This window comes from Neopsephotus bourkii, unplaced genomic scaffold, assembly GCF_033783945.1.
Source record: "Neopsephotus bourkii isolate Nb327-2 ecotype Australia unplaced genomic scaffold, CSIRO-AGI_Nbou_v1 NB_1139, whole genome shotgun sequence".
Classification (NCBI taxonomy): Eukaryota; Metazoa; Chordata; class Aves; order Psittaciformes; family Psittacidae; genus Neopsephotus; species Neopsephotus bourkii.
In genome coordinates this window covers 242,105-268,081 of record NW_026901625.1, presented here as the reverse complement: position 1 = coordinate 268,081, position 25,977 = coordinate 242,105, and the positions used below count along the sequence as shown (strand labels likewise).

Here is a 25,977-nt window from a genome sequence, read left to right as displayed (position 1 = left end):
CAGAACCTTCCTGAACTCAACTCTAGACTTTGAGGGATGTTACACCAAAAATAAGTCACTGAATCCCAGATTGGTTTGGGCTGGAAGGGACCTTAAAGACCTTCTGGTTCCAAATCCCTACCACACGTAGGGACATCTTCCACTAAAGCAGGTTGCTCCAAGCCACATCCAACCTGGCCTTGAACACTGCCAGGGATGGGGCACTAACCCTCACAAACCAATCCATCTAAACTATCACTAAATCACCAACTACTTTTCAGGAGACTCACCGAGGCTGGGACTGGCTCTTGAAATTCAATGCTCAGCTCATGACAATACAGGTAAAGCAGGAGACGTTCACATTTCTTAAGAAAGAAATAAACAGCTTCACATTAATATCCTTAATTTATCCTCGGCCCAGAAGTTCCCATCTCCCTGTTTTAAGCAGGTTTGTACTTTATCAGCTTAATACTAGAAAACTGAATTGCAACCCCCACAAGTTTAACTATCAAATGTAAATGCTTTTACAAATTCTTTGTTGAAATATTTTTCTCTCCATTTCTCCATTGCTTGTAATTCCTTTGGAGGAATTCATTTTCATTATGCACAGACTGATGGGATAAAGCTCAGAACAATTCTGACCATCAAGGTCATTACACCTTCTACAAGAATGCACCTCAATATTGTTAGCACCTCTCTCAGCATGAACTTAATGCACCAAACTCACATAGCTATTTATAAGGTTATATCAATGTTACATGCGAAGAACTTCTAATTAAGAACACTGAAGACATTCATCCATGTTAAAGGATGTATTTAAATACAAAATATGTGTTTACATGGAAGTTTCAGCAACAAAATGATTACAGTGCCAATGTGATGAAGCACTCCCACATTGTCACCAACATCTGGGTACATGGCGACAGCAGGAAAAGTCTCAGTACTCATGTCAGGGCTTTGTTTGCTAAAGCCACAACTATACTTAATTTCCTGCAGCCACAGCAAAAACATCTTCAAGAAGCAGTGGGGGGACAGCTACTGTGAGAAGACACATTTGCCTATGCAACAGATTTCCACAGATGTGAGACATACCCTTTGGTCCACAGGACTCAGGCCTTGTGCTGTTTTCCCTTTCTTGCTGTGTTGTGAATTGTCACAATCATATTCTACTTCTGGTTTACTCAGATCTCTGCAGAACGTACATATCCACTCTCCACTAAACAGAAACAAACGCTGTTATCCCAGGTATCCAAGAACAAAGTCTCTTTAGTGATGACTACAGAGATTCTTTTGTTAGCTCTAACAGATTCACATCTTACTGCAGTAAAGACTTGGGATACTCAAAGATAAGGAATAACCCTTAATGTTCAAGGTAATTCTGCCAGTCATGGGCATTTTTCCTGCCCTCACATGTCTCTCCCAAGTATGTAATAATACTTTACAACAACTTCTTACCATGACCTTAAATAACAGAATCTTACTTGGAAAGACCATGTGTTTATCAGATAAACACTGACCAGTTACACACAAAATTAAGCAATTTAGGCAGGCCTTTGAAATGTCAGATTGTTTTTTACTGAAAGGAAGTCATCCAGAACTAGCTGATGCACCAGTTTTGACACTGTGTTGAGATCTACCGTATGAATGAGAGCACAGAGCTGCTCTCAGGAACCATTACACTCTTTCTGGTACCTTGGAAAGCTGAGGAGTGTCGGTACATGACAAGTCAGGTGAAACACCTTTGGGCACTTTTCACAACATAATAGATCCCCTCCGTTTTGGCATACAGCACACCAATCTTCATTTGGATCATCATCTTTGTTATTGCCTTCTCCTCCAACTCTTGCTGCTCTGTGCATTAAACTCCGCACTGGGGATTTTCCATTTACAAGGCTATGTCCAGACTGTTTGCAGCTTTCACTTAAATCTGCTGGTTCAGCTTTTACATGATTTTCAAGACTTCCTAATGCTTCTAATTCACTTTCCAGATGCAAGTTAGTGGACAGTGGTGGTGTCAAGCTGCTCTCAGGACTGCTAAGCTGAAATGAAAGTAGCACATGAAAATCAGAGTCAATTTTACATGGGCATCTTTCTTCATATGTTGCAAGTCAAAAGCATTCCCACCATTTAGAGGTACTGTACTCATCTCCCACAATACATGGCAAATCATTAAGACCTGAGTCACATACAGTATTGAATACTACTTGTTCGCAAGTCCACCCTTTTCAAGAACAGACTTATTTCTACTGATATAACATGATCAAATTTTCAAGACAAACACACCAAAAAATGGTTAAAAATATACCTTCACTGTCACTAGGAAAAATCCCCAAATCCATCACCCTGCTCCCAGTACATAAACCATATTAGATCACAGAATTTGATGCTTAAGGCAAGCCATTATAAACTGTTGCACAAACTAACTTTACCATGCAAGCACTTCTTCGGCCATCCTCTGTTTTTTCCTGTTTAACTGTTCCTGAGAAACTGCATATCTCTTCTTCCATCCCTGGCTCTTGCTTGACTTTCACTTGGTCAGACTTGAAGTTAATGCTTGTTTTGTCAGCAGTTCTGCCCGAGGAGCCACAGCTAGAAAGATACCAGTGTGTAAATAAGAGGAAAACTCACCACAGCAAAGAAAAGTGACTGTTTCCTGTACAATTTCAAAGTCAAAGCATGTCAGAACATTCACAAGGCAGATCAAGTTTAAAAGACAGCAGAGAATCATAGTGAAAGGGGTGAGGGAGGCAAATCACTGTCATGCAAACATTCTTCCATTACTGGGTCACAGTTATGTCGAAGCCATACTGACCCACTGCCAATTCATTACTTGAACTCATGTCTGATTTTTCAGCCTGGCAGTGTTAGCACACTTACCTTCCTCTGCTTCCTGTGCTGGAGGTACTAGGTGGCCTCACAGGAGTGTGAGAGTTGGATAAACCTGCAAAGAAGCAGCATATAAGTTGACTTGGTATAAATCTATTTCACCTAATCCAAACAGTGAGGTAGCCTCAGCCCATTAAGTCCTCAAATGTTGTCCACTGACATCCACCAATAAAGTCAAGAAAAGCAGATGGTTTTGCACTTAGGTTTTGAGAAACATAAGATCACTGCAGCAACCATTCATTCACAGAGTTTTACAATAATCTTACAGGGAGAAGACTAAGGGAAACACATTATCAATGAAATTGGCTTCTTCCTAATAAAAAAATGGACATTTTCACTGTTTAAATAACTCAGCATTCGGTACTGGTGACTTCATTTGTTCACATCCATAACAAAAGCTCTATCATCCATCTGCTACTATTAGTGTGACCTTGCTCAAATGATATTCCTGTGACTAAGAATCATAGACCCACACACTGGTTTGGGTTGGAAAGGACCTTAAGATCTTCCAGTTCCAGCCCCCTGCTACAGGCAGGGACACCTTTCACTAGAGCAGCTTGCTCCAAGCTCCTGTGTCCAACCTGGCCTTGAGCACTGCCAGGAATGGGGCAGCCACAGCTTCTCTGGGCACCCTGTGCCAGCTCCTCAGCACCCTCATAGGGAAAAACTTCTTCCTTATATCTAACCTAGATCTCCCCTGTTTGAACTTATTACCCTTATATTATTGCTACACTCCCAGATGAAGAGTCCCTCCATGGCATCCTAAGCTATTCTAGAAACTTACTTCCCAAACCTCAGAAAGGTCTAGCCAGTCATCATGGTAACATGATAAAACAATGTAGTCTCTACATGTATCTGGAATACTGCATTCATGTGCTGGCAGTTTCTTACTATATTTTTTAATGAGGGTAACATTGAAATTTCCAGAGGAATTTATTTCTGAGCAAATTAAATTCTAGCAGAACTTCCCTGGTGGCAGGAAATGGAAGGCAACTGTTTTCAACTTAAATGCCAGAAATACCCATTTGCTTTTAGAATCATTAGAAATCCCCATCACACTCACCTGATGACCCTGGCGATAGAGCTGAAGGTCCTGGGGAGGGATTCATGGTACTTGTGGGTTGTGGGGGTAGGTGGCTGCCTGTGATGTATCTACTTAGAAGGTTATCTAAGCTACTTGAACCAGCATCTTCAAGCTAAGAAAAAAAACCCAAAAGTCTGAATCAGTGAGGCCTAAGTAAACCTTTTGAATAGTTCCACATCTTCAAACTGTGATCAGTATCTTCACCAGAATTGCACACTCTGCCCACAAGGTTTCAGGACATCAGCAAACGTTTCTATCAGTTTCATACATAGATAAGACTTTCAAAACAGAAACCCACAGTCAGAAACTTAAAGTGAGATTTCTCAATAGCTCCCAAATATCTGAGTTCTTCCAGTATTACTCTAGATCATTCCAAACTTTCTGTTTCCCAGATGCTCAGTGTGTTAGTCATACAAACGGTGGTCAAGTCACATGAACTACCAGATTACTAATGTGACGAGTTATTCCACAGTTAAAACACTAAGAGAAACCATGAACTAAGGGAAACTAATTTCACCTCAGGATGATGTGAAATCTTGCTCCCTCCCGTTCACTTTTACACAGATTTTGACACATTTAAAACAAGGACACGGGTACCCTATTACTTATTGTCTCCTTAAAGCTTAAAGCTATTAACTGCAAGACAGCATAATTGCAAATGATGTGTTTGAAATCCATGACAGCTATAAACAGGTATAGAAAAAGAGCATCTGAACCAAACTCTGCTTTTTCAGTGTACCCAGAAGCTGCATGCTTACATCCCACTACTGAAAGTTTCTAACTTGGTGTATCATAAACCTTGGACACATTCACGCGAATCAGTCATAACTGCTTGGTTATACTTGTGTTTTGTTCTAGAGACTAAATGAAGCTTCAGCACTGCACGTAAACCAGATTCAGATGTGATCCTTTCCCCCCCCCCACTATGTTTACATGCAAATTACTTGCAGCCTTGTCAGAAAACATGAACATACAAACCCCTGGACCTGACTCTAAGAGTTAAACAGCAGACAATCTACTTGGATGTAAATGTTGGATGTAAATGGCTTCTTGCATACAAGGAAATTATTAGAGCCACTCTACTGAGGTACAGAGGAAATGGAGAGGAGACAAACAAGTGGGACACCTTTTCTCAGTACTTCCTACATTTGAGTGTTACATTTAGGAAGATCACAGATAAGTGCCGGGTAACTTTAAATAAATCTCCATTCAACATACATACATACATTCATACAACATATGTAACTATTCAACTCTTCCAGTGATATCTTCACATACTGTAGTCTTGTGGAAGAAAGGAAGCAAACACAGTAGTTGGGATTAACTAATCCAAGTATCAATTTCACTATAGGACAGCCATTAAGTAGTGATTAATCTAAAGATTAACACAGGTCAAGCAGGTCAGCCCTGTACAGTGAAATAAGTTACATGCCCAAGTCAAGGGCTGAAGATGTTAATTCTTCAACTCTAAATGGTAATTTATACCATCCCACAGACAAGTACCAATAACCAAATAAAAAAGAATGGAAAGCAGATTGTTACTTCACTCACAGCCTGATCTCCACTGACCTGGATGGGTGGGATATCTGGCAGGGAAGGCAAGTTCTCAGGGTTTGTCACAGAAGGAATGAGTTCAATCGCAGTAACGGATGGACTCGTTGGACCGCGGTTCGCACTTGCCATTGTTGCTGTAGTGGGACTGGTTGGATTAATAGTGGTGTTGTGCACAGAAACAACTGGAAAAGGCCCCGCGTGCCCAGGGTTAGAATGCTGCAGGAAAAGAGAAGAGACCATGACTGCACTGCAGACAAATCAGACACTGCATGTAAAACACGTGCATTATAGGACAGTCCTCAATAAAGAATTAGGGGGGGAAATACATAAACTTACTTTTCTATCAACATAACCTGATAGCACTGAATGCAAAGCAACTGCTGTTTTTATTTACTTGGAAAGAAAAAGCACTTTATGTGGCTAGATGTTTAAACATACAGCACGTATTCCACCAAATCGTGTTCATATATGGCTATATTTTTTTAAAGTAATTATTTCCTCCAAAGACAACTTCAGAGTCCACGCCTGTCTACAAACTTAGAGTAATTGTTTGTAGTATTATAGAGTAATTTTTGATTTTCCAGTCATATTAACATTCATTGTCAAGAACTTTCATTCTGAATGGTATGCAGAGCTCTGCATCATGCTTCAGGTTTAAATTTAAAACCACTTTGAATTTGGTTTCATTAGAAACCTTCAACTACATCACTTTGAGCTTCACTACTCTTTGACTGTTCTCTAGGAAACCTAAAAGCTGAATGTCACTGAAAAATGAAAAAGGAAATGTTTTGCTTCCCAGAACTAAAATGAAACACAAACATTAGAACTCATTTTCACTCCTATGGTTTGGATTTTCTGATGTTCACAGTACAATATGCCACATGAAAAAGCACGTGTGTAGCTGTGAGTTCTACACGCTACATAAACACATTTACAGCTGAAGGTATCATCTATCGTAATGACAGATTGGCACAATGGCACAAATGAAGCGTGTACACAGGATATACTTGTCTTTGAAGGTGAGGCTGCATCATGGAGTATTGTGGTCCATTGTGGCGTGGTATTCCTGGTATACGAGCAGCATTCTGAGCCATTCTCATCTGATGTGCTTGGAAAGCCCCACAGTTCATGTTACCCCTCTGCATGGTCTGCATGCTGATCAACCTGGGAGGCTGCAAGGGTTTTTTGGTTTTAAAATTGGTGCTTTGAACATGTTAAAAAGAAGCCAATCTCTTTCCACAGTAGGTTTATTAGTTACAAACATCAAGAAAAGCCAAGAGCTGTCACATTTCAAGTATGGCAAATTTCAAAAGAATTTCATGTTCATAAATGGCTTTGTAGACTAATATTTGATAGAGCTATTTTAACTCTCAGTGCTACTGTAAAACATGAAATAACAACATACAAGATACTTACCTGCTGCTGTATGACTTGTGGACTCGTCTGCCTGGGAACTGACCCAGTTGGCTGTGCCATCCTCATCTGCTGCATTTGCTGATGCTTTTGTGCATACACCTGCTGCTGCATATGCTGAAGGCGAAGCTGTGCTAGATTGATTTGTCCTGGAGCTTTGTTGACGTGGTTTGTTCCTGGAGGAGTTTGTCCAACCACTACATTAGGAGTGTAACTAGGAGTTGGTTTATTTTCAATGACAAGGTTACCTAAAGAAAGCCAAAAGGAGACCCAGTAAACACTTAAATCTCCATCATCATCTGAAGGTTGATAAATGCAGAATATTCAGATGTTTCTAACATTACTTTTGCTAATAGAAAGAACAGAGCAGATACAGAGAGTAACCAGGACTGGATGGGTTACGTCAAGAGAGTTCTGGTCTTCTGCATTAAGAGATGCATTGTACTCCAGCTCACTCACGTTGGATGAACAATCCCAATTCAAACTAGCTTTTCAAGTAAGTAGTTTTTCAAAATAAATAGACACCATTTTCTCACCTAAATTGACAACGTTCTTGGCCCAGAACGTAGGGTCACAATGGAAGCGGATTGCTCCATTGGCAGCCGGGACGGGATCGCAACGCGCCTTTAAAATATGCCGTAACTGGAATGTTATCTAATGGGAATCAGAAACAACACTGGTGAGGACAATGAAATAAAGAATGAGGACATTAAGAAGTGTGTGTTTGCCCAGCTAGATTAAACTGCTGGATCACCAACAAGGAATGTCAATAGCAAGTTTAGTTCCTAGCCTGAAAATTCACAATTCACCAGGAAAAACATCCCTTGTACAGTTAGTTTTTTACTCAACTCAGAGATTACGGAGAAGTGCTGTTACACAATACTACTAGAATGACTCAAGTAAAACACTGAGGTGCCTTTACAGAGCTTGACCCCATTCCTTCTATGATCCTACTGTTAAGTCCTTATTTTACAAATGAAAAGCGGTGTGCAGTGCAGGAAATTCACTCCATTATTACAGAGGGGTTTTTTTTCCTGTTTTGTTTTAAATGAAGCATGAATAACTCATTGTCTCTTCCATGGATATAATCTAGTGAAGCTACAGGATACTTCAAACACTCTTTTGACCCAACATTCTCTGTACTGCACAGACAAATTAAAGCACGTTTCCTTACCAGCCGTTTACTGTATAGCAAAGCAGTGCTGCTCCCACTTGCAATAGCCCAATTAGTAAAGTTCATCACATGCTTTACTTGTCTGGAAAGACCAGTGATGTCATTCTGTTGTTGTATTAACTTCATCTGTCTCTCCTTTGTTACATTCTACAAAGAAACAAAAACTTGATTACAATGGAGGCTTCAGGCTTAGGAGAAAAATGTGAACTGCTATCACAGATCTTGGAGCAAAAGAAAACTGTCACAAGCAAAGCAGCTTATGTTAATGCTCATATTCAGAGGGGTTAGAACCAGTAAGTTTGCTATTACTCTTCTCTACCATTCTTCACAGAGGTATCAAAATAAAGGGAAAATAGGAAGCTCAATCTTCAGGATTGGGCAACTGTTACAACTTCACAACAAAAGGCAACTTTCCAGTGGAATTTTCTAGCCTGTAACAAATGCTATGTCAACAGAAAAAGCTAAAATTCAGTTACTCATCTAATGTTAAATCCGGTATTTCAGTCCTGATCAAATAACTCTTTTCTTCCAGGAATATTTGATGTCACTGCCAAATAGCTGTTCCTTAACCAGAAGAAATCTATTGTAATTAAGTTGGTCTTATTTTTTTTCAGTCACACCATGCAGACTGGCAGCATATTCTGCACTAACTTCTGATGGATTTCCTCTCTTCAGATAAAAACTGAAATCGTAAGTTAAATTTCCACAGATTTGAATAAATATAATTATTAACCAGAATATGCTGGAAAGTATGCTTAAAGTCAGTGCCTCCTTTACTATGACAATCTATAGAACTTAAAATACCTTTACATACAAACATGTATGACTATCACATCTTTGAAAACCTAGGTGTACTTAAAGGGTCAGGATTTGTTAGCAGTCAACACCAGTTGTGAGAATTACTAAGGAAGCAAATACTAACAAGTGTTACTAGGACACCAGGAGTGAAAATGACTACCTGTCACTTCCCTGCCCTTTTCCCCTGATGCCACCACCCTATGCAAGCAAAAGGAGGAAATCTGATTTTAACAACAACCAGGAGAGGAAACCATGACGTAAAGCTGCATGAAACACATGGCATCAATTTGTTATGTGCTCAAGACAAATTACAGACCTGTCTCTGGGAATTTACACTGTGAAGAATAACTTTAAACATTGAATATAAGTTCTGAATAGGGAACTGGAAACAGCAACCAACACTGCTAGATTTTCTCTTAACTGTACCTCAAGGTGCTGTAAGAGAGATTTTCCCTTTTTATTGATCTCATTGATGAGGGTGAATATAGCCACTTTGATTTCCTGTTCTACCCGCTTGTTTGTTTCATTTACTTCTTTTATCCTAAAAAAGAGAAATGTATTGTCAGGCAGTCAATACTCAACACCACTGACCCTTGGAGAGTGAAGGAGAAACTTCTGTTATTGAAGGAGTTCCGATACGTGCAAAACATATAGCTTGTTTGATTTCTAAGAGAAACAATCATTAATCAGCTTTATCAAAGAAGCCATCTAAAATTTCAGGTTTGGAAAAAAATGGGATAGTCTGAGATCAAGATGGTGTTCTCAGTTACAACTTGGGTTTGACTTAAAATTATATGAAACAGACCTTGTGGTTTATATGCTTTATACAGAGACATACCCAGCCAAGACATGTGCGTATGTACACGTATGTATTTATCTCTATATCATGTCTCTTTCTCTGTGAAGAATTTATATACGATGCCTTAAACTTTTATGCTATTGTATATTAAGCAGAAAGGAAGTGAATCATGAGTTTCAGATTGATTCCTCCACCTCCCCCAGAAAATCTTGTAACAAAAAGGTTATTACATGCCTGTAAGGTATTAAAGGCCAATACACAAGGACAAACAATTCACTAACAATTTGTTCAACATTAGGTTGTATTCTCTTGTTCTTTACAACTGCTGCCCTTCTATCTCTTCATTTCCATCACTGTCATTCTTCCTCAGTTTTAGTGTCTTCACTATTCTCAACTTCAGTCTCAAGCAAATCATCTTGAGCTCTGTCCACAGAATTTGAAATAAAGCATTTCTTGAACCTCACGGCAAATTCGGGATTTACGTAATGCTGCCTTAATCTACAGACGACATACTGTTGCAGGAGGATTCTTTGCTTCGCTTGCAGGCAGCAGAGCACACCACCTTGCATGAGCCAGTCTGAGTGCAAAGACTTCAGCTGTCCTTTTCTGAAGGGCTTCTTCACTCCTAGATCAAGCACCTGAACTCGCAATGTCATTCATCCTGACAGGATCACAAGACCAATATTCATTTGTCTGACATCTTCATGATTGGTGTTAAATGCCCTTTAAGGCACCTTGGACACAGGTTGTGCTTTTTCACAGCACAACCTGGTCTTCAACAAGCATTCAACAGACCCCTCATTAAGTCAGTAGACATCCATCCTTGGCCTTGGCACCTAGCAATTATTCCAGGCAGTTATTCTTTCTACCTTGTTTTATGCTTCACAATCACATAGGATGGCAATTTCATACCATCTGCTAACACTGACAATATTATTGTAATATACACTTTTTTCATTCCCTGAAGATTTATGATAATGTATTTTGTGCCCTACACTTCAGCACTGAATAGAATGGCAAAGTAACCTACTGTCTCAACTGCAGAATCCATTTGGCTCAGTAGATAATCATGAGCTTTACACAACCCAACCACATGCCCCAGAAATTCCCTGAAACTCTTAGACAAAACCCACCATTATACTGTGTTACTCGTATATGCACCAGCCATTATTGGCCTTGAATTCATATCACAGAACCTTTTGTGAAGTTCTTCCCTGTAAGGGTGCTGCGGTGCTGCAACAGACTGGCCAATGAAGTGGTAAATGCCCCATCCCTGGCAGTGTTCAAGGCAAGGTTGGACAAAGCCTTGGGTGACATGGTCTAGTGGAAGATGTCCCTGCCCATGGCAGGGGGTTGGAACTGGATGATCTTAAGGTCCTTTCCAACCCAAATCATTTTATGATTCTGTGATTCCTCGACCTTTTAATTATTTCCCATTAAGCCAAGTCTCTGTCTCTTCTTCAAAGATGTAACAATTCTACAGCTTGGCCTCCTCCTTCACAATGGGGAAACTTCAAAGAGTTTCATGCTGAGTCAATGCAAAGAATTTAATTTCCATTACTTCCACCTTCACACACTTGCCTCTGCCATGTTCTACGTTCTTCTTCCCTTGCAAGTCTTTTGGGGATTTTTTTAAATGTACATGTTATCACTAGGAGTTAAAAATTTGCACCAGAATTTCCCCTTCTATCTTTGGGGCACTTCCTTCTCCCTTGTACTTCCCATCTCCACATGAGGTGTCATTCTGCAAGTGACCTAAAAGGTGCAGAAGGCTCATGAAACCACTGGAATTACAGTGGAATTCCCTGACATCCAGCACACCACATCACCATGAGAGGGTGAAAAAAACAGCAGTGATCTTGTGCTCTCTCTGTCTCTATATTCAGTGCTCTACGTGACAATGAATTTAAACTCATTCTGGAATTCTTAAGTTAAGCCACCCAAGGAAAAGCTTGTCTTCCTGTCAGGTAATGACACTAAGTTTTGCCTGTCTGCTTAAACCAAACTAACCACAATTTCCTACTCAATTTCTAATATGACGTAAGATGCAAAATCAGTTAACATGTGAAGTATTATTCTAGTTCATCACTCATCTTAGTGTGGTGCATTCAAAGGAATGTAATAGTAACAACTCATCATTTTGGGTACTCACCTATTCTGAACTTGGGCAGCTGCAAAATTTACATAGTTCTTCTTCTCAAGAAGTTTGGCCAATAGGTTCTCAATTGCACCCTTCTGGTTCTGAAAAGCCTCTTCCAGGAACTGATACCTTTTCAACATGCAAAAGATAGCAATTACCAAAGAGGAATGGGCTGAAACTCAGGGTTCCAATTTAGATACAAAGCTTTTGGAAAAAATATGACAAAACACACAGAAAAAATCAAACTGTGTACATCAGTGTGTAAGATGCTTCAGTAGTGATAAAATCCTTTGTAAGTGTCCAGAAGACTGAACCTCTATGGGTCACATTAATTCCAACTACACAGGGAGACAATGTGCTGCATCGTTTCACCAGACAGCAAGCAATGGAGCTCCACCTAAAGCAGACAGCAGAAGCTTCAAAGCTTAGCAAATCATTTTGCTGGTGTTAGATGAGAAAAATGCACTAATAGCTTAAACATACAGAAAACCCCTATCACAGAAAACTATTTTTTTCCAGATGCTACTATACTGCTCATATTTGACTGAATTAGCTTAATCTAAAAGAACACAGTCCTATTTAAATAGAAATCTAAACTCTGTTGTACTTCCACGTGAAGAACATATCATTCCCTTCCAAGTCCTTCAAGCAAACAGCTTCTATATCAAAGGCACCTTCCGTTACCTCATCTGAAAAGAGTGCAAATAGCTACATCAAAGGAAACTACTGAAATTAGTTGTATTTTCCCAACATACAAGAGAAATGAACACTGCAACAGAAGCAGAACACCTAAGTTGGAAATGGCATTGGGATTTAAGTAGCTCCAAGAGTTTTCATCTTCTGTTTTTTCTCAACTATACAGAGATTCCCCTCAAGCCCCAAGACTCCTATCGGTCACTTGCCGCTTCTTGTCTTCAGTAAGTAAACTTTATGCTTTCTACAGAAGTACCAGCAATTCTTTCACTTGAAACTCTGCATTGAACACTGGACCACATTGCTGCTAAAGTGGCAATTCATCCTCCTTTGGTGCAAACTATTGGTATTTCAGGTAAGAAGTAAACTGATTAAAACTAATCTTTGTTTCCACTTTATTTAGTGACCTTCATAAAGATCTCAGTAGTACTTCATGGCAGATGAAGCAGTCACCCTAACCATCTGTAATTCACATCTGCAGACAGAACTTATTTTAAAAGCATGTTCTGCAAGGTAGCATGTTAATAGCAAAGTATTCTCTTACTGGAAGAGAACAGGTCAGTAGAACAAGATACATCTGTTAGTTAGCATCCTGCACAAAACAGATGCAAAGAAACCAACTAGAATAAGTTAGTTTACATATCCTAGGAGACCACACTCTTTTGGACACATCTTTCAGGGTATTTATGATCAAGCCTATGAAAGAACAGGCTGTTAACAGTACTCATTTCAGAAGTAAAAGCTCTCCATTAGGCTGCTGTAGCAGTCTATGAGAGCAAACACTACTCTGGAAAACAGATGTTAAATTCAATATTGCAATATACTGACAACCCCTTTGACAGAGAAATCTCCCTTGCAGATTGACTGGGAAAAGCAGTGCTGCAGTGGCTGATAAATACATATTTAATCCCAGGTTCTCTATTATAACACAGCAAACTACTTTATCAAACATTCAAACAACTCTGCAACAGAGCTGCTAAAGAGCTGGAAGTTTTAATGGATCTTAAGAAGTTTCAACCTTTTTCTACCAGGAAGCTCTGCAAACAAACCCCAGCATTTCTTTTTACTTGGAGTGAGGCAACGTTCAACAAACTAAAACCGTGCAATTTTTCCCCTCTATACCATAAGAATATATTCATCTACGATGCAAAATTTATACCTTTACAAAAATATCCTAAATTGAACAACCAGTGCCTAAGAAAAGATGTCCTTTTAAGAAATTACCTCATCCATGACTCACTATTTCACTTTCTGCTTCTTTACAGCATCAAGTATTCAGAGCTGTAGCAATTTCTATTCAAGTCCTGACAGCACTGGTAAATGCCAGTTAACAATCACACCAAATCACCTCAGCCCATGTTGGTTTGAATCTGCTCTTAGTATACTTCATGAAGCTCAACCAACTGATGGCTCAAAGTTTTCAGCACTCCACATAGGTTCTGCTTTGCAAGGGATCATTTCAGCCCAACAAAGAGTACATACAACAGTATTTAGGACACAAAATGCCATTTCATCCTCTGAGAAAGCACACCACAGGAATTAAGACATGGTAATATTTGTACCTGTGTTCTTTGTGTTCCAGTAACTGACAGTCTCTGCATGTCAGCCTGTCACATGTTTCACAGAAAAGTTTTAACTGCTCTTGTTTGTGGACAGGACAGAAAACAGGACGTTGACCAGATGCTCCCACGGCCTCTGTTTTTAAAAATAAACCAGTTTTGCATTGTAAAAATCAAACGGACACGATCTGAAGAGCAAAACAACTCACTTCCAAGCTCAGTAACAACCAAGAATGTGGACAAAGACAACTATAGACCTGTTCTCACACTAAAGTTCCCACTAATAGGTTATCATTGAAGTATTTACAGTGCCAGCGGTTTATAGCTGCTTCTGCTTGATTGTATTGAGAGAGAAAGAGAAATTCCTCTCCTATCACAACCACTCAAGACACTGGCACCTGTAAGAATGCAAAGCCTGTACACAACACCAGGATCATGTACACATGATCACGGTTTAACTGTGCAATTTCACCTGATGCACTGAAGGATGGATCAAACTTCACAAGCTTTTACACTGTCAAACACCCTTAGGTTTTCTAAATTGTCACATCAAACCCTTTATAAAGCTCATTAAGTCAAATGCAACTGAAGTGGTAAATGCAAAGCAAACATTGCCCATGTTAAGAGTTACTTAAACTCCAGCTGATCTGCTTCCCTTTTCCACTTAAGCAAATAATAGACGATAATGTCAAAAAGTAGTTCTGAGCTTACAAAGAAGCGCTGCACGGTCTTCTAAGGATACTCTGAGCTTAGCACAGAGGAAAGCAGCCTTTGGAAGATACAGCAGGTGAGGTTTAAAACATGAATGTCTTAAATGTCTTAAACATGAATGTCTCCAACATTTCTGAAGCTTGTTATATCATGCAAGTTACTGTAAAGAAAAGAGAGCTCATGAATCTACAGCTGACACTCAGTAATAGGAATTCAAAGTCTCCAGGGTGTATCTTTGGTTCTTATAGGAAAGAAGGAACAAGCTCCTCCAAGAAAATAATGATTGCCATCCCCCACAGTCAAGACAGTTACTAAGGATCACTAGGTCAGGTCAAATGAAAGCTACATTCTTGCCATACACTAGCACACCAGCTCCAGGCTGGCTTCCCACAAACACCAACTTACATTTCTGATACAAGGTTTATTTTATTGCAACAGCCAATTTTTGGCACTTCTGCCTCAGGTTTAGTGAAGGGGAAGCAGAGCTACAGTATCACCTTGACAGTCACAATATAGCACTCCTAATGAGGAACATCAGTAAGTCTTTGCAGGGCCCTATACTTGGATTTCACCGTAGGCGCTTCTCATGTAGTAGGATTAATAAGTTTAAACTTAAACAGATAATACTTCTTCTTGAACAACACCCAATAAGACATACAGAGAAACCTCTCCAGAAACGAAGTTTTTTTACAGAGCAAGTGAAATACGATCATTGTCTAAAAGAACTAAGCTCAACAGCAAACTTTAACTATTAATCTGATTTTGATGAGAGTTGGCAGAAAGCAAAGCAGTTACCCTTTTGATATGGCACAATGAAACAATCATAAGGATCTTAATTCTAAATGGAGAGACAGAGAGAGCAGAATGTGAAGATCTCTCCTCCTCAATAAGATCAGTCTTCATGTACATTCAGCTTGCGTAGAACCTACGGGCTTTTAAATCTAAATCCCATTTACAAGTAACACCTTCTAAGCCAAAATCCAGCTTCCTTTTACCTGCTTTGGGAATGTTTTCCACATTACCTCAGCAGGTTATAAACAATACAGAGTCAAATAACAGTTTAAGAAGTTCTATAAAGCTGTACTTCTAACCAAAGTGCACACACTTCACACATTAAATTTTGCTAACCTAAAATACACTTGAACTCCACATTTACTCAGCAATATCAATACAACAGTAACATCACACTGAATATGGCTATGAGCTTATCTGTGCATACTTCTCTACTGGGAGAACTGTAATTGCTCTTTATACATTTTGCTGTAGTTGGTTAATTTCCTTAGCCAATGGATATGTCAGTACTCTCCAGATTTAAATCCTCCATTTAGTTATTCTCCTAAAGTAAAGGATTATTAAGAATAGATCTACATTCTTTCCAAAGATCTAAATTCTTTCCAAAGACTGCTCTCTCATTCTCTTCCTTCTGTACTGAAGATATTTCTTCCTTTGGACATTACACTGTACAAAGTGTGAGTAAATAACACACTTGAGTTTTAAATTTCATTTTTCCTCTATTTTTAGAGCTATAAATTCTGCACTGGGAGCTTTTTACTAAACTTTTCCCAAGTCTTTGGAGAAAGCCATACATACAGTTGGTTCTTACCCAAATAATCCTGTCTCTTTTTATACGTGCCAAAGAAAAGGAGCTTACTGCAGTGATACCCACACACTCACCTGAAGAAACATCCTCTTTTTTTCTGATCATATGATCTTTAGTAAATTTTACTCGCTGATGGGCTTCTATGCAAGTCTTGCATAACCATTCCCCACACTCTACACAAAATCCAACAGCACTAGCATTATCTTCACAGCTTGTACACACCTGTGAAGGGAAACAGGCAGTTACCATCATTTTCCTGGAAAGCGTTAACATGTATAGACAAAGCCAGCAAGCAAATTCCAGCAAGCAGGAAAGTGCCATACCTGTTCCGACTTCTCATCAGAGCTGCTCGGTGCTTCTGATGTGTCTTTTACAAAGTAGTTATCCACCAGATCTATCTGTCTGCATTCTTGGCGGCATATGGGACATCTGATGACACCAACTGCAAGACAGAAAGTGTTTCCCAATTTTAAGATAAAGACCATAAAAAAAGAACACTCCCAGAATCAAAAGATCATAAGAATGAAAACAGAACCCTCGGACTGCTCATTTCACTTGGCTAAATTGGAACAGGCTTCCCAGGGAAGCAGTGGAATCACTATCCCTGGAAGTGTTCACGTACCATGTAGATGAGGCCCTCAGTGCTGTGGCTTTGTGGTGGCCTTGGCAGTGCTGGGGAATGGTTGGATTTGATGAGCTTAGAGGTCTTTTCCAACCTGGTTGACTCTGATAAATGAACAGATTGCACAGTTGACACTACCCTTAAAAGCAGCCATTACCTACAGGTAACAGTTTCTCCTAAAAAGCACCCCAACAACAACAAACCATGAACAAGAAAACCCCCACAAACCACATGCACCTCTCTTCAGAAGAGGCTCCATTTCCTAAGATGAGGGTGTGGCAATTTCTACATCATACTCAGGTTTTACTACTGAGTATATTTTTCTTCCCCCCAAAATATGCATAAACCACATATTTTTAGCCCAGTCATTTGCTCCCCCCAAACAAATATCCTCATTTCCCCCCATTTTAGTTTGATAAACTCAAGACACATGTTAATTAATTTTTACAACCATCTACTGTGCAGTCTGTCTCAAGACAAGCATTAGGAGAGGGATGCAGATGAGTAAGACCAACTACCTGAAGGTTACAGGGGATTTTCCAAGTAGTGTTTTGCAGGGAAGGCAAATACCAAAAGCCACCATTTGACAGCAAAAATTACTCTCATGCCAACTACACCTACCTTTCTGCAGCACACACAACACTTTGCACTTATAGATATAAGCGCACACACATAGCTTTAACACCGGGTATAATGAGACTAGTTCCTTTCCAGTATCCGGCTTTGTTATCCTCTTTAATTGCTAAACTAGAGCTTTAAGTCTTCAGTGGAGCACTAAAGAAGCTGCTACATGATCCAAACTGATATTTAGAGATGTTTTGTGAACAACAGACATTAAAAGTTTGAAAACCTAAGTTACCTCTGAGGTAGTGGTTAACACCTAGTCTTAAATCAAGTTGCTATACAACTTCATTGTCATCACCATTTTCAAGGAGAAGCTTTCAAAACAATTGGGTATTTTTATACACAGAGACACATGAAATGACTTTGGAAAGTAAGTGTAATTAAATGATGCTCAACTCCTTTGTGAATATGCAGTTAAAACAGCAGGACTTATTTCAGGGAGATTAATTACATTAGTAGTAAATGAGTTAATTTTTTCAAGTGCTAAAATTAACAATGGCTTAAGAACACACAAGATTCACTGCAGAGCAATATGAATCCAGGTAAGAAGTCCCTGTATCATCAAACCAAACATGCTTCGAGCACAGGACGTGAAAAATAGCCAGTGTTCTAGTACCTGCATGTACAAAAGCTTTCACATATACAATGAAGCTTCCACATATGCAGAGCCTTGAGGTTTTCTTACTACTGAGAGACAACATTCTTTAGGGAATACTATAATGAAAGTCACCTATCTGCTGATGTGCATGTACTTACAGGCCAGAAGTTTCTAACCATTAAAATGCTCCATCTAAAACCAGGCCACAGTTAAATCTAATTTTTAGTGCTGTCTTGGGCTAATCATACAAAAATCCTGCAGGAAGCACAAAAACATCCAAGATCTATAATCTTTACACAAAGCAAAGTCAAACTCCACCAAAGCAAAGCACTTCCTGTAAGACAGGTTTGGATTTCATTTTTAAACGAGACAAATCATTAAAAGCTTGAATAAATTCAAGACTTTTAATGTCAGAAGAGCAACACAACTGGCAGCCCGTGGGCTGGATTCGGACCATGGGTAATTCTACCTCAACCACTGCATCTCTCTGGAAGGACACAGGGAACAGGGAGTCCACAAACACTGCTGACAGTCAAACATCCACATTCTGCAACTCCATATTCAAGCACACTTTGCACATCAGGTACCCACTGGCATTCTGCACATATCTCAATACATCATAACCCGAAGATGAGGTCTTGCAATTCTTATTCAGCATATACACTTCATTTTCACATCTCAATGACCTCAATTATTTCCAAAGTAGCTTTCCAGTATTATATGAGCAACACATACTCATGTCCTGCTCTTTGAATCTAATATAAGCCAAATTAATGCAGCACCATTTTTACTAGAAACCAGATAGAAAAGATACAGATGTGGCTAATTTTGCTAGGGGAAAGAGAAAAGTAGATAAAGATCATGCTGAAATAACACACACATAGAAGAAAACCAGAAAGAAATCCTTACCTGACAAAACTGGAGGTCATTTGCCATCTAATGAAGGTTATGGTAAGGATTTCATGAGAATGCATTTTAGGACAAGCTATGGCTCAAATGTTTATATAACTTACTAGAAAAACGAGGTTTCATTGCCAGTTTCATCCCGAAATACTTCTTATGTAAGAAAATCGAAATGAAGCACAAATATCATCCCGCAGCAGAACTTACTGCACTGGTTTTCTGCACCCATTTAAATTAGAAGCTTAATACTGATAAAAACCAAACAAAACCAAACCAACCACCCACACCAACACAAATGTATTTAGCCCTAGTACACACATTTCCACTGTAACTCCGCTTTCAGAAAGGGCATGTACCTACATCCAAAGAATGCATCCGATAGCACACAGAAAAAAAACCCAACCCTATTCTTAAAAGATCAATCGAAGTTGAACTAGAATTAGACACATTCATAGAAAATAGGAAGCTCAGACTGGTTTATGATCTCCCCAATCCAAACTATTACCGTAAAGACATCCCATGGCTTCAAAATAATACAAAGCCATATACATCAACACTCAAGAGGTTAACAGCAGCACTGAAGAGTTGAGAATTGTCAAGGTTCTTTCACACTTCCCATTTCAAATCCCACACAACTCGGTTTTACTTAGCCATAAAGTAGAAATGCTTCTTCCCTGGCAAAAATATTAGGAGATACAGTAAGTATTGACCACATGATGTGGAACTCGGCGGGTCTGTTCTGAACATCAGTTCCCATCTGATTTACAGTACACTGGCATCAAAATACCTTCATCAGCATTAACTCCAGGAACAGAGTTATACTTCAGGTGCCAAAAAGGAAAAAAAAAACACCAACCCCCCCCTCCCAAACTTCACCATCCACAGCTGCTCTTGTGAGTATTACTTTCATGAAGAAATCCAAGAACAATCAGCCTTTGGACCTAAAAGGCCACAGAACGTAAGGAACTGTTTTACAAGAGCTGCAGGTAAGGAGTGGACTTGAGCTTCTTACACTGCACTGAGGAGGACTCACATCACCAGTTTTTCTACTTGTTTAATCACAAACCTCATAATAAGACATGTAATAACCACGAGCACAAACACACCACACTTGACATACACAGCTGTATGTACCACATTTTACCTTCCCTGCCATTTCAGTCACACTGTGAATTACATCCTATTCCCAGTCAATCATGCAGTTCAAATCAGATTTTACTTTTTGTTGCACACTTCTTCAGACTTTATCCAGAACAGCAAAAGCATTCTCAATCACGTTTACTGCCCCTCATCTGCTGCACATAGCATAAATCAAGTTTTGTTTCTCTCCTCTAACCCTACGTGAGGCTGATTTCAGTGAGAGCAGGAATAATTTCTTACCCAGAGATTTAGTTTGAGCACCACCAATTCAGTAGGTAAGAAAAGCCTGCCTTGCATTGCTAACCCCACTCAAAGAGACGCAGGTTTCACTTGCCACCTTCTCGTATCATGAGCCATTCCTCCCTCCTGGAGTTTCCAAAGCCTGCCAAAGAGGCTTCATCCTTGCAGACATTTACACTATTGTAATGATAAAGCTTCCCAGTGCAGGAAATATTTGCAAGCACTCATGCTATTTAATAACCCAAACTTCCGTCTGAAGTTCCGACTTGGCATGTTTGCAGCCCTCCAAGGAACGAATCTCTGCCAGGTTTCATTTACTGGCTGAGAGCACCAATAGTAGTTATTACACATGCATAATATTTACTTCTCACGGAAATGTAAGGGTTCAAATACTCTTCTGTATAGCCATACATTAACCACCCTTTTCTAGCATCAGGAGTTAGACCTTGAAATAAACTCTCCCAGGTCAGGTAAGCGACACAATCCCACTGAAATCTATCAGAATATAAATACATTTGGAAGAAAAATAACTGCTTTGAAGGTACATTCCTATGTCCACTTCTGCTTTTGACAAACAACCCTTGCTTGTATCACAAATGTCATGCATTGACCTGACAACACGCTATATTTATTAAGGAAAACCAATTTATAACAGTCACAGACATCTATTAATATAAAAATGACACGCGCTCCAGAATGTTACCAGACAAAAGCATCCTTTTAAAATACACTGAAATTACATTTAGAACAAAATTTAAGTTTCAGACCAAGATTTTAATAAGCCCAGATGAACTCAACATTTCTCAGGACTTGGCCTTTGCTGGGCTCCAGCAGATATAAATCCATGACCCTCACTCATCAACACAGGAGAAAGCCAAAGAACCAAGAAAATTCAGGTGATGTATGCTAAGATTTCCTAAACCCAAGATGGTCTGCACTGAGACAGCTTAAAGCAGTCTATTTGATGCTGGAGTTTTCAGCTTTCAAGACTGAAAATACAGTAACTACAACTGAATTCAGTTTAAGTGCTATGTCACACTCTCCCAACCATCATACTGGTTTTAGGTCCCCCTCCCAAAGCAAATTAAAACTACTTCCTGCATAATTTAAGGTGTGATTAATACATGGTTTCTAAATACACAAACAGTGGGTATAGGAGCTGAATTCAGCTATCAAAATAATTTATGATACTAGGTATTACAGCACTCAGTGGTAAATGGATTGTTCCTCAAATTATACATACATGCACATTAAGTTGCAGAGGTTTCCCTTAGGCTCCACAAAAGCATCCTCCAGCTCTTTTTTAGCCTAATGCAGATTGTGCCATTCTCAGGGAGCTGGGAGGGCCACACATTCCCTCTGTTGAGATAACCTTCTTATGAGAGATTGTAAATATCTCAGTGAGGCAGTGAAACCTCCAAACAAGTCTCTTCCCAGGAGCAGCTGCAGCGGTGGGTGCAGAACAAGGTGGTTTGTGGGATCTGTAACAGTCTGAAATCTCTAACTTCAAAGTAAGCCTTTTTCAGAACACTATGATAAAAACAGAAGGTGGCATTTTCTTGTAACCTGTTCACTCTGGACGGCTGAAACACTACGCATTAAGCAATCAGCTATCCACCAAATAAACACACATTCCAATGACTTAGAAAGTCATTAAGCTGCATACGAGATGTTATTTTTTATGTGTAACAAGTGTCATAAAAGTATGCTTTAAATACATGAAACAAAACACTTCCCCCCCCCCAACATAAACAACAGCCAAAACAATCTGTCACTAGTGCAATAGGTACGAACCCACCAGTGACTCCTCTATAACAGAGCCAGCCACAACTTGAGGTTGTGGTTTTAAATTTTAGTCAGTTTCTTAAGATTTTGGGAATTCAGAACATTCTTCTGTCTTCATTAGCAGTGTCTCTCAAGGGAGTGGCAACAGGATAGGAGAAGAGATGCTGATATAGACCACAAACTCCCGCCTTCAAGCATCCTTCTGTTTTCCCCAAGAGCAGCAGCATGTTTTCACTAGGAGAGGACACAGAACTGTTCTGTATGTACTGAGGTTGCACTCAACTCCTGGTAAGTGCCTTCCACAGTTATTACCCAATCAATACACATACCTATTACTGTTAATACTGACAACTCTTACAGAGCAAAATCTAAAGATAACTAACAAAGAAACCAGGAAAATGACAAAAGAAACCCCTGTTTTTTCCATAGCACTTGTAATTATGTTATCTAGGTGTAGACAGTAAAAATGGCAAATTTAAATGCATATAGAGTAGTACAGCAAATAAACAAGAACTGAGAGCCTGCAGTTAAGTGTAACCTGTTCCAGGTATAGCTACAGGTACCACTTCTCATTAATTCTTCCTTTGTGAAAAAATACCTGCTCGTGGTTAAGTAGACTAGAGAAGCAGTAGAAGTGGAAGCAACACATCATGACCATCAAAACTCATGACAGCAGGGAAGGAATCTGTAGGATTAAGCAATGTAGTACTTCTCTGGATGCTGAGAATGCTCATTTTGGACCTGACTGACTGGTAAGCACTTCAAGCCATTTAACTGATTCCATTTACAACAAGTGGCAAGCACTGTCCACAAACCTGCATCTTCTGTCTGGTCAATGCCTTGTTCTTAAGTGACCTGCTGGGCTAATGCATTTGTGCATGCAAACATGCATGCATTTTGTGCATAACGTGCATCTGTACCACCGTGATGGATCACACATGTCTCTACACGCGTAGTTTCCTGGAGCAAAGACGCCCATGATGCTCACATCATCCAAAAGTTTTGATGCACCAACCCAAAGGGGAATTCTTACTTCAAAGAACAGATTAAAGCATTAAGATACATGTAACAAGAAGTGAAACTCCAGTTTACACATACTTCAGAACCTAAGGCTTTGTGTTGTTTCTACACTTGTATCCTGACAGACACAGCAAGATGCAGATAATTCTGCTGATGGCCATAAAATCAATTTAGCTTCAAGTTCTGTATCTTTCATTTGCATCTATAATGCAAAATATAAAATCTGGAACTTAACAGGGGTCACAAGACCAAGTGCTTTAGTTACTGCATTTATCAGCTACATTGAATTCACCAGCTTTTTAAAAGCAATGGACTTTCAAAGACGACATCCTAGATGAACTGTTTCTGGACACTCTGGATGAAAGCAGTACTATCAAGCCAGGCTAATTATCTCACTATGCAACACTGGAAAGGCTCAAGTCCTTGCTAAACCCAGAAAGATGTCGCCAAACAAGGTCTCACTGACCACAAGGCCCAATTAAGAGCTGCAAAACCACTTCCCAAGGCCCTAATTTGGTCTGCAGACCACACCATGGGAGTTGCTCTATGAAGAGCTTCAGAAGCTCTTCAAATCTATCTCTGAACGGTTTAAAAAAAAAGGGGGAAAAATCAAGCTGTGATTTCAATACACACACTTGGAAGGAGCAGTTTACACTCGTTCCACGGCACAGGAGTTATACATGCGTAGAGTACACAGGCACATCAAGACAAGTGACAAACAGCACTGCAGTGGTTTAACTCGGACCACAGGACACACGAAACTGAAAGCAAGTGTACTCCACACACCACTGCCAAGCAAGCCATGTCATACTGCAACAACAGTGAGCTACACCTCACTCCGACAGTATTTTTCCTCGAGTACTGACCAGCCGAACACTCCCTCACAGACACGCCTCTGCTGGAGCACCCCTGAAATCCAGAACACAACGTACAAGGCAATTCACGATGTAATTCCAAAACCTCACAAGTTTCAGCCGTCGCTTACAAACACGGCGCAAACTGCTGATGGGCGTGGTAAGAGAGATCCCGGAGGATCAGAGCAGGAGCAGCAGCAACGGCGGGCACCGACACAAGCTCTGTCGGTAGAGCTGTCAAACAAGGCCGGGGCAAACTGCGGGCTCAAGCCCAGAAAAGCTGAAGTTCGCTCGATGCCAGAGACAAGAACCTGCGAGCAACGCAGAGGAACCTCCCGAAGAAGCCGCCAGCGCTGCCGGCTTCCCCCGCACTCACCTTGCTGGATGTCGCCGTTCGCCCCGCCGGGCACAGGCACGCTGAGCTGCCGCTCGGGCTCGGGCAGGCAGCGCCGGCAGAAGGAGTGCAGACAGGGCAGCAGCTTCGGCTCGGCCTCCCGCCGGCTCTGCAGGCTCTGCGCGCAGACGGCGCATGTGTCCAGCAGCGAGAACGGCCCCGGCGCCGCCGGTGTCAGCGGAGGAACCGGGCTGGGGCCAGGCCCTGGAACGACAGCGGGCCCCGCCGCCGCGGCTGCTGCCTCGGCCTCGGCTTCCCCGAGACCGCGCTCCACCGCTGCCGCCGCCCCGGGACTCTCCCGCTCCTCAGGCGGCAGGGCGGCCGAGGGGGAGGCGGCCGCGGGCTCCACGCCGCCGCCGCCGCCCGGCCCGGCCTCGGCAGCCCCCTCCCCGCCGCCGCCGCCTCCTTTGTTTTCCGCCATGTTTCCTCCTTTGAACCCAGCTCCCCGCTCCGCTCACGTACGGCGTCACGACGCGTCGTGCGCGCGCCTCACGCAATGGAGGCGGGGCCAGGGAGGCCGTGCGCAGCGGCGCGTGCTCCGCCAGCGAGTGTGGGTGGGGCGGGAAGGGCCCGGAAAGTACGAGTCGTGACGCTGGGCGGGCCCGTCACCGCGTCTCAGGATTTATCTCCCATTGGTCCGTGTCAGAGGCCTTCAAGCCAATCGAAAGAGGAGGCTTTAGAGCTAGGGGCGGAGCTTAGAGCCCGGAGGCTGCCCGGTGCGGAGGCAGCGGTGGGGACACGGCGGGCGGGAGGGGCCGTGTCCCCCATCACCCACCCGCTCCCACAGAGGAAGAAGCAGCAGAGCTTGGCGAGGAGCCCTCTGTCCGCAGTGAGCATCCCAAAGACGGGAGTTGTGACCCTGCAGCTGATGGCGGTGGAGCACCGGGATCAGCGGAGAACGCGGGTGTTACCGTGCTGTAAGAACTGCGGGCAGTGCGCCGTGGCTGGCTTTGGTGAAGGGTGAGAAATACACGTGAGAACTTAACGAGGGTTCCCGTGACAGCCGTGTAGCACGGGGCACAAAACCCCGTGGGAAAAGGGGTGTGAAGCGACAGCAAAGTAAGACAAGGGGAATGGCTTGAACCTGCCAGAGGGGAGACTGAGCTGAGCTCTTAGGCAGAAGCTCTTCCCTGTGAGGGTGCTGAGGCGCTGGCACAGGGTGCCCAGAGAAGCTGTGGCTGCCCCATCCCTGGCAGTGCTCAAGGCCAGGTTGGACACAGGGGCTTGGAGCAAGCTGCTCCAGTGGAAGGGGTCCCTGCCCGGGGCAGGGGTTGGAGCTGGAGGAGCTTTAAGGCCCCTTCAACCCAAACCAGGCTGTGATTCCATGAAAATCCCTTAGGCATGGCACAGTCCGACTGAGACCCCTCACACACACAAACAAGTACCTGTGCAATGCTGTACACCCTG

General features: G+C 41.4%; 1 protein-coding gene across 3 annotated transcripts in view; it reads right to left on the bottom strand.

The window, feature by feature from the left end:
* TRIM33 (tripartite motif containing 33) overlaps positions 1 to 25,065 on the bottom strand; it is a 29,913-nt gene extending 4,848 nt beyond the window's left edge. Inside the window, exons 1-17 of one of the 3 annotated variants that reach the window (XM_061362781.1) lie at positions 24,553 to 25,063; positions 16,714 to 16,832; positions 16,465 to 16,612; positions 14,083 to 14,215; positions 11,840 to 11,956; positions 9,315 to 9,429; positions 8,091 to 8,237; positions 7,453 to 7,570; positions 6,920 to 7,164; positions 6,511 to 6,675; positions 5,519 to 5,719; positions 3,929 to 4,061; positions 2,857 to 2,920; positions 2,409 to 2,568; positions 1,672 to 2,018; positions 1,072 to 1,195; positions 270 to 344 (exon numbers count right to left, since the gene is read on the bottom strand). In XM_061362781.1, the coding sequence (XP_061218765.1) occupies positions 270 to 344; positions 1,072 to 1,195; positions 1,672 to 2,018; positions 2,409 to 2,568; positions 2,857 to 2,920; positions 3,929 to 4,061; positions 5,519 to 5,719; positions 6,511 to 6,675; positions 6,920 to 7,164; positions 7,453 to 7,570; positions 8,091 to 8,237; positions 9,315 to 9,429; positions 11,840 to 11,956; positions 14,083 to 14,215; positions 16,465 to 16,612; positions 16,714 to 16,832; positions 24,553 to 24,991 (2,850 nt within the window). In that variant the 5' untranslated portion in view covers positions 24,992 to 25,063. Of the gene's footprint in view, positions 1 to 269; positions 345 to 1,071; positions 1,196 to 1,671; positions 2,019 to 2,408; positions 2,569 to 2,856; positions 2,921 to 3,928; positions 4,062 to 5,518; positions 5,720 to 6,510; positions 6,676 to 6,919; positions 7,165 to 7,452; positions 7,571 to 8,090; positions 8,238 to 9,314; positions 9,430 to 11,839; positions 11,957 to 14,082; positions 14,216 to 16,464; positions 16,613 to 16,713; positions 16,833 to 24,552 lie in introns of all 3 variants that reach the window. The other 2 variants (XM_061362782.1, XM_061362783.1) reach the window with 2 other exon arrangements.
* Positions 25,066 to 25,977: the final 912 nt, after the last annotated feature.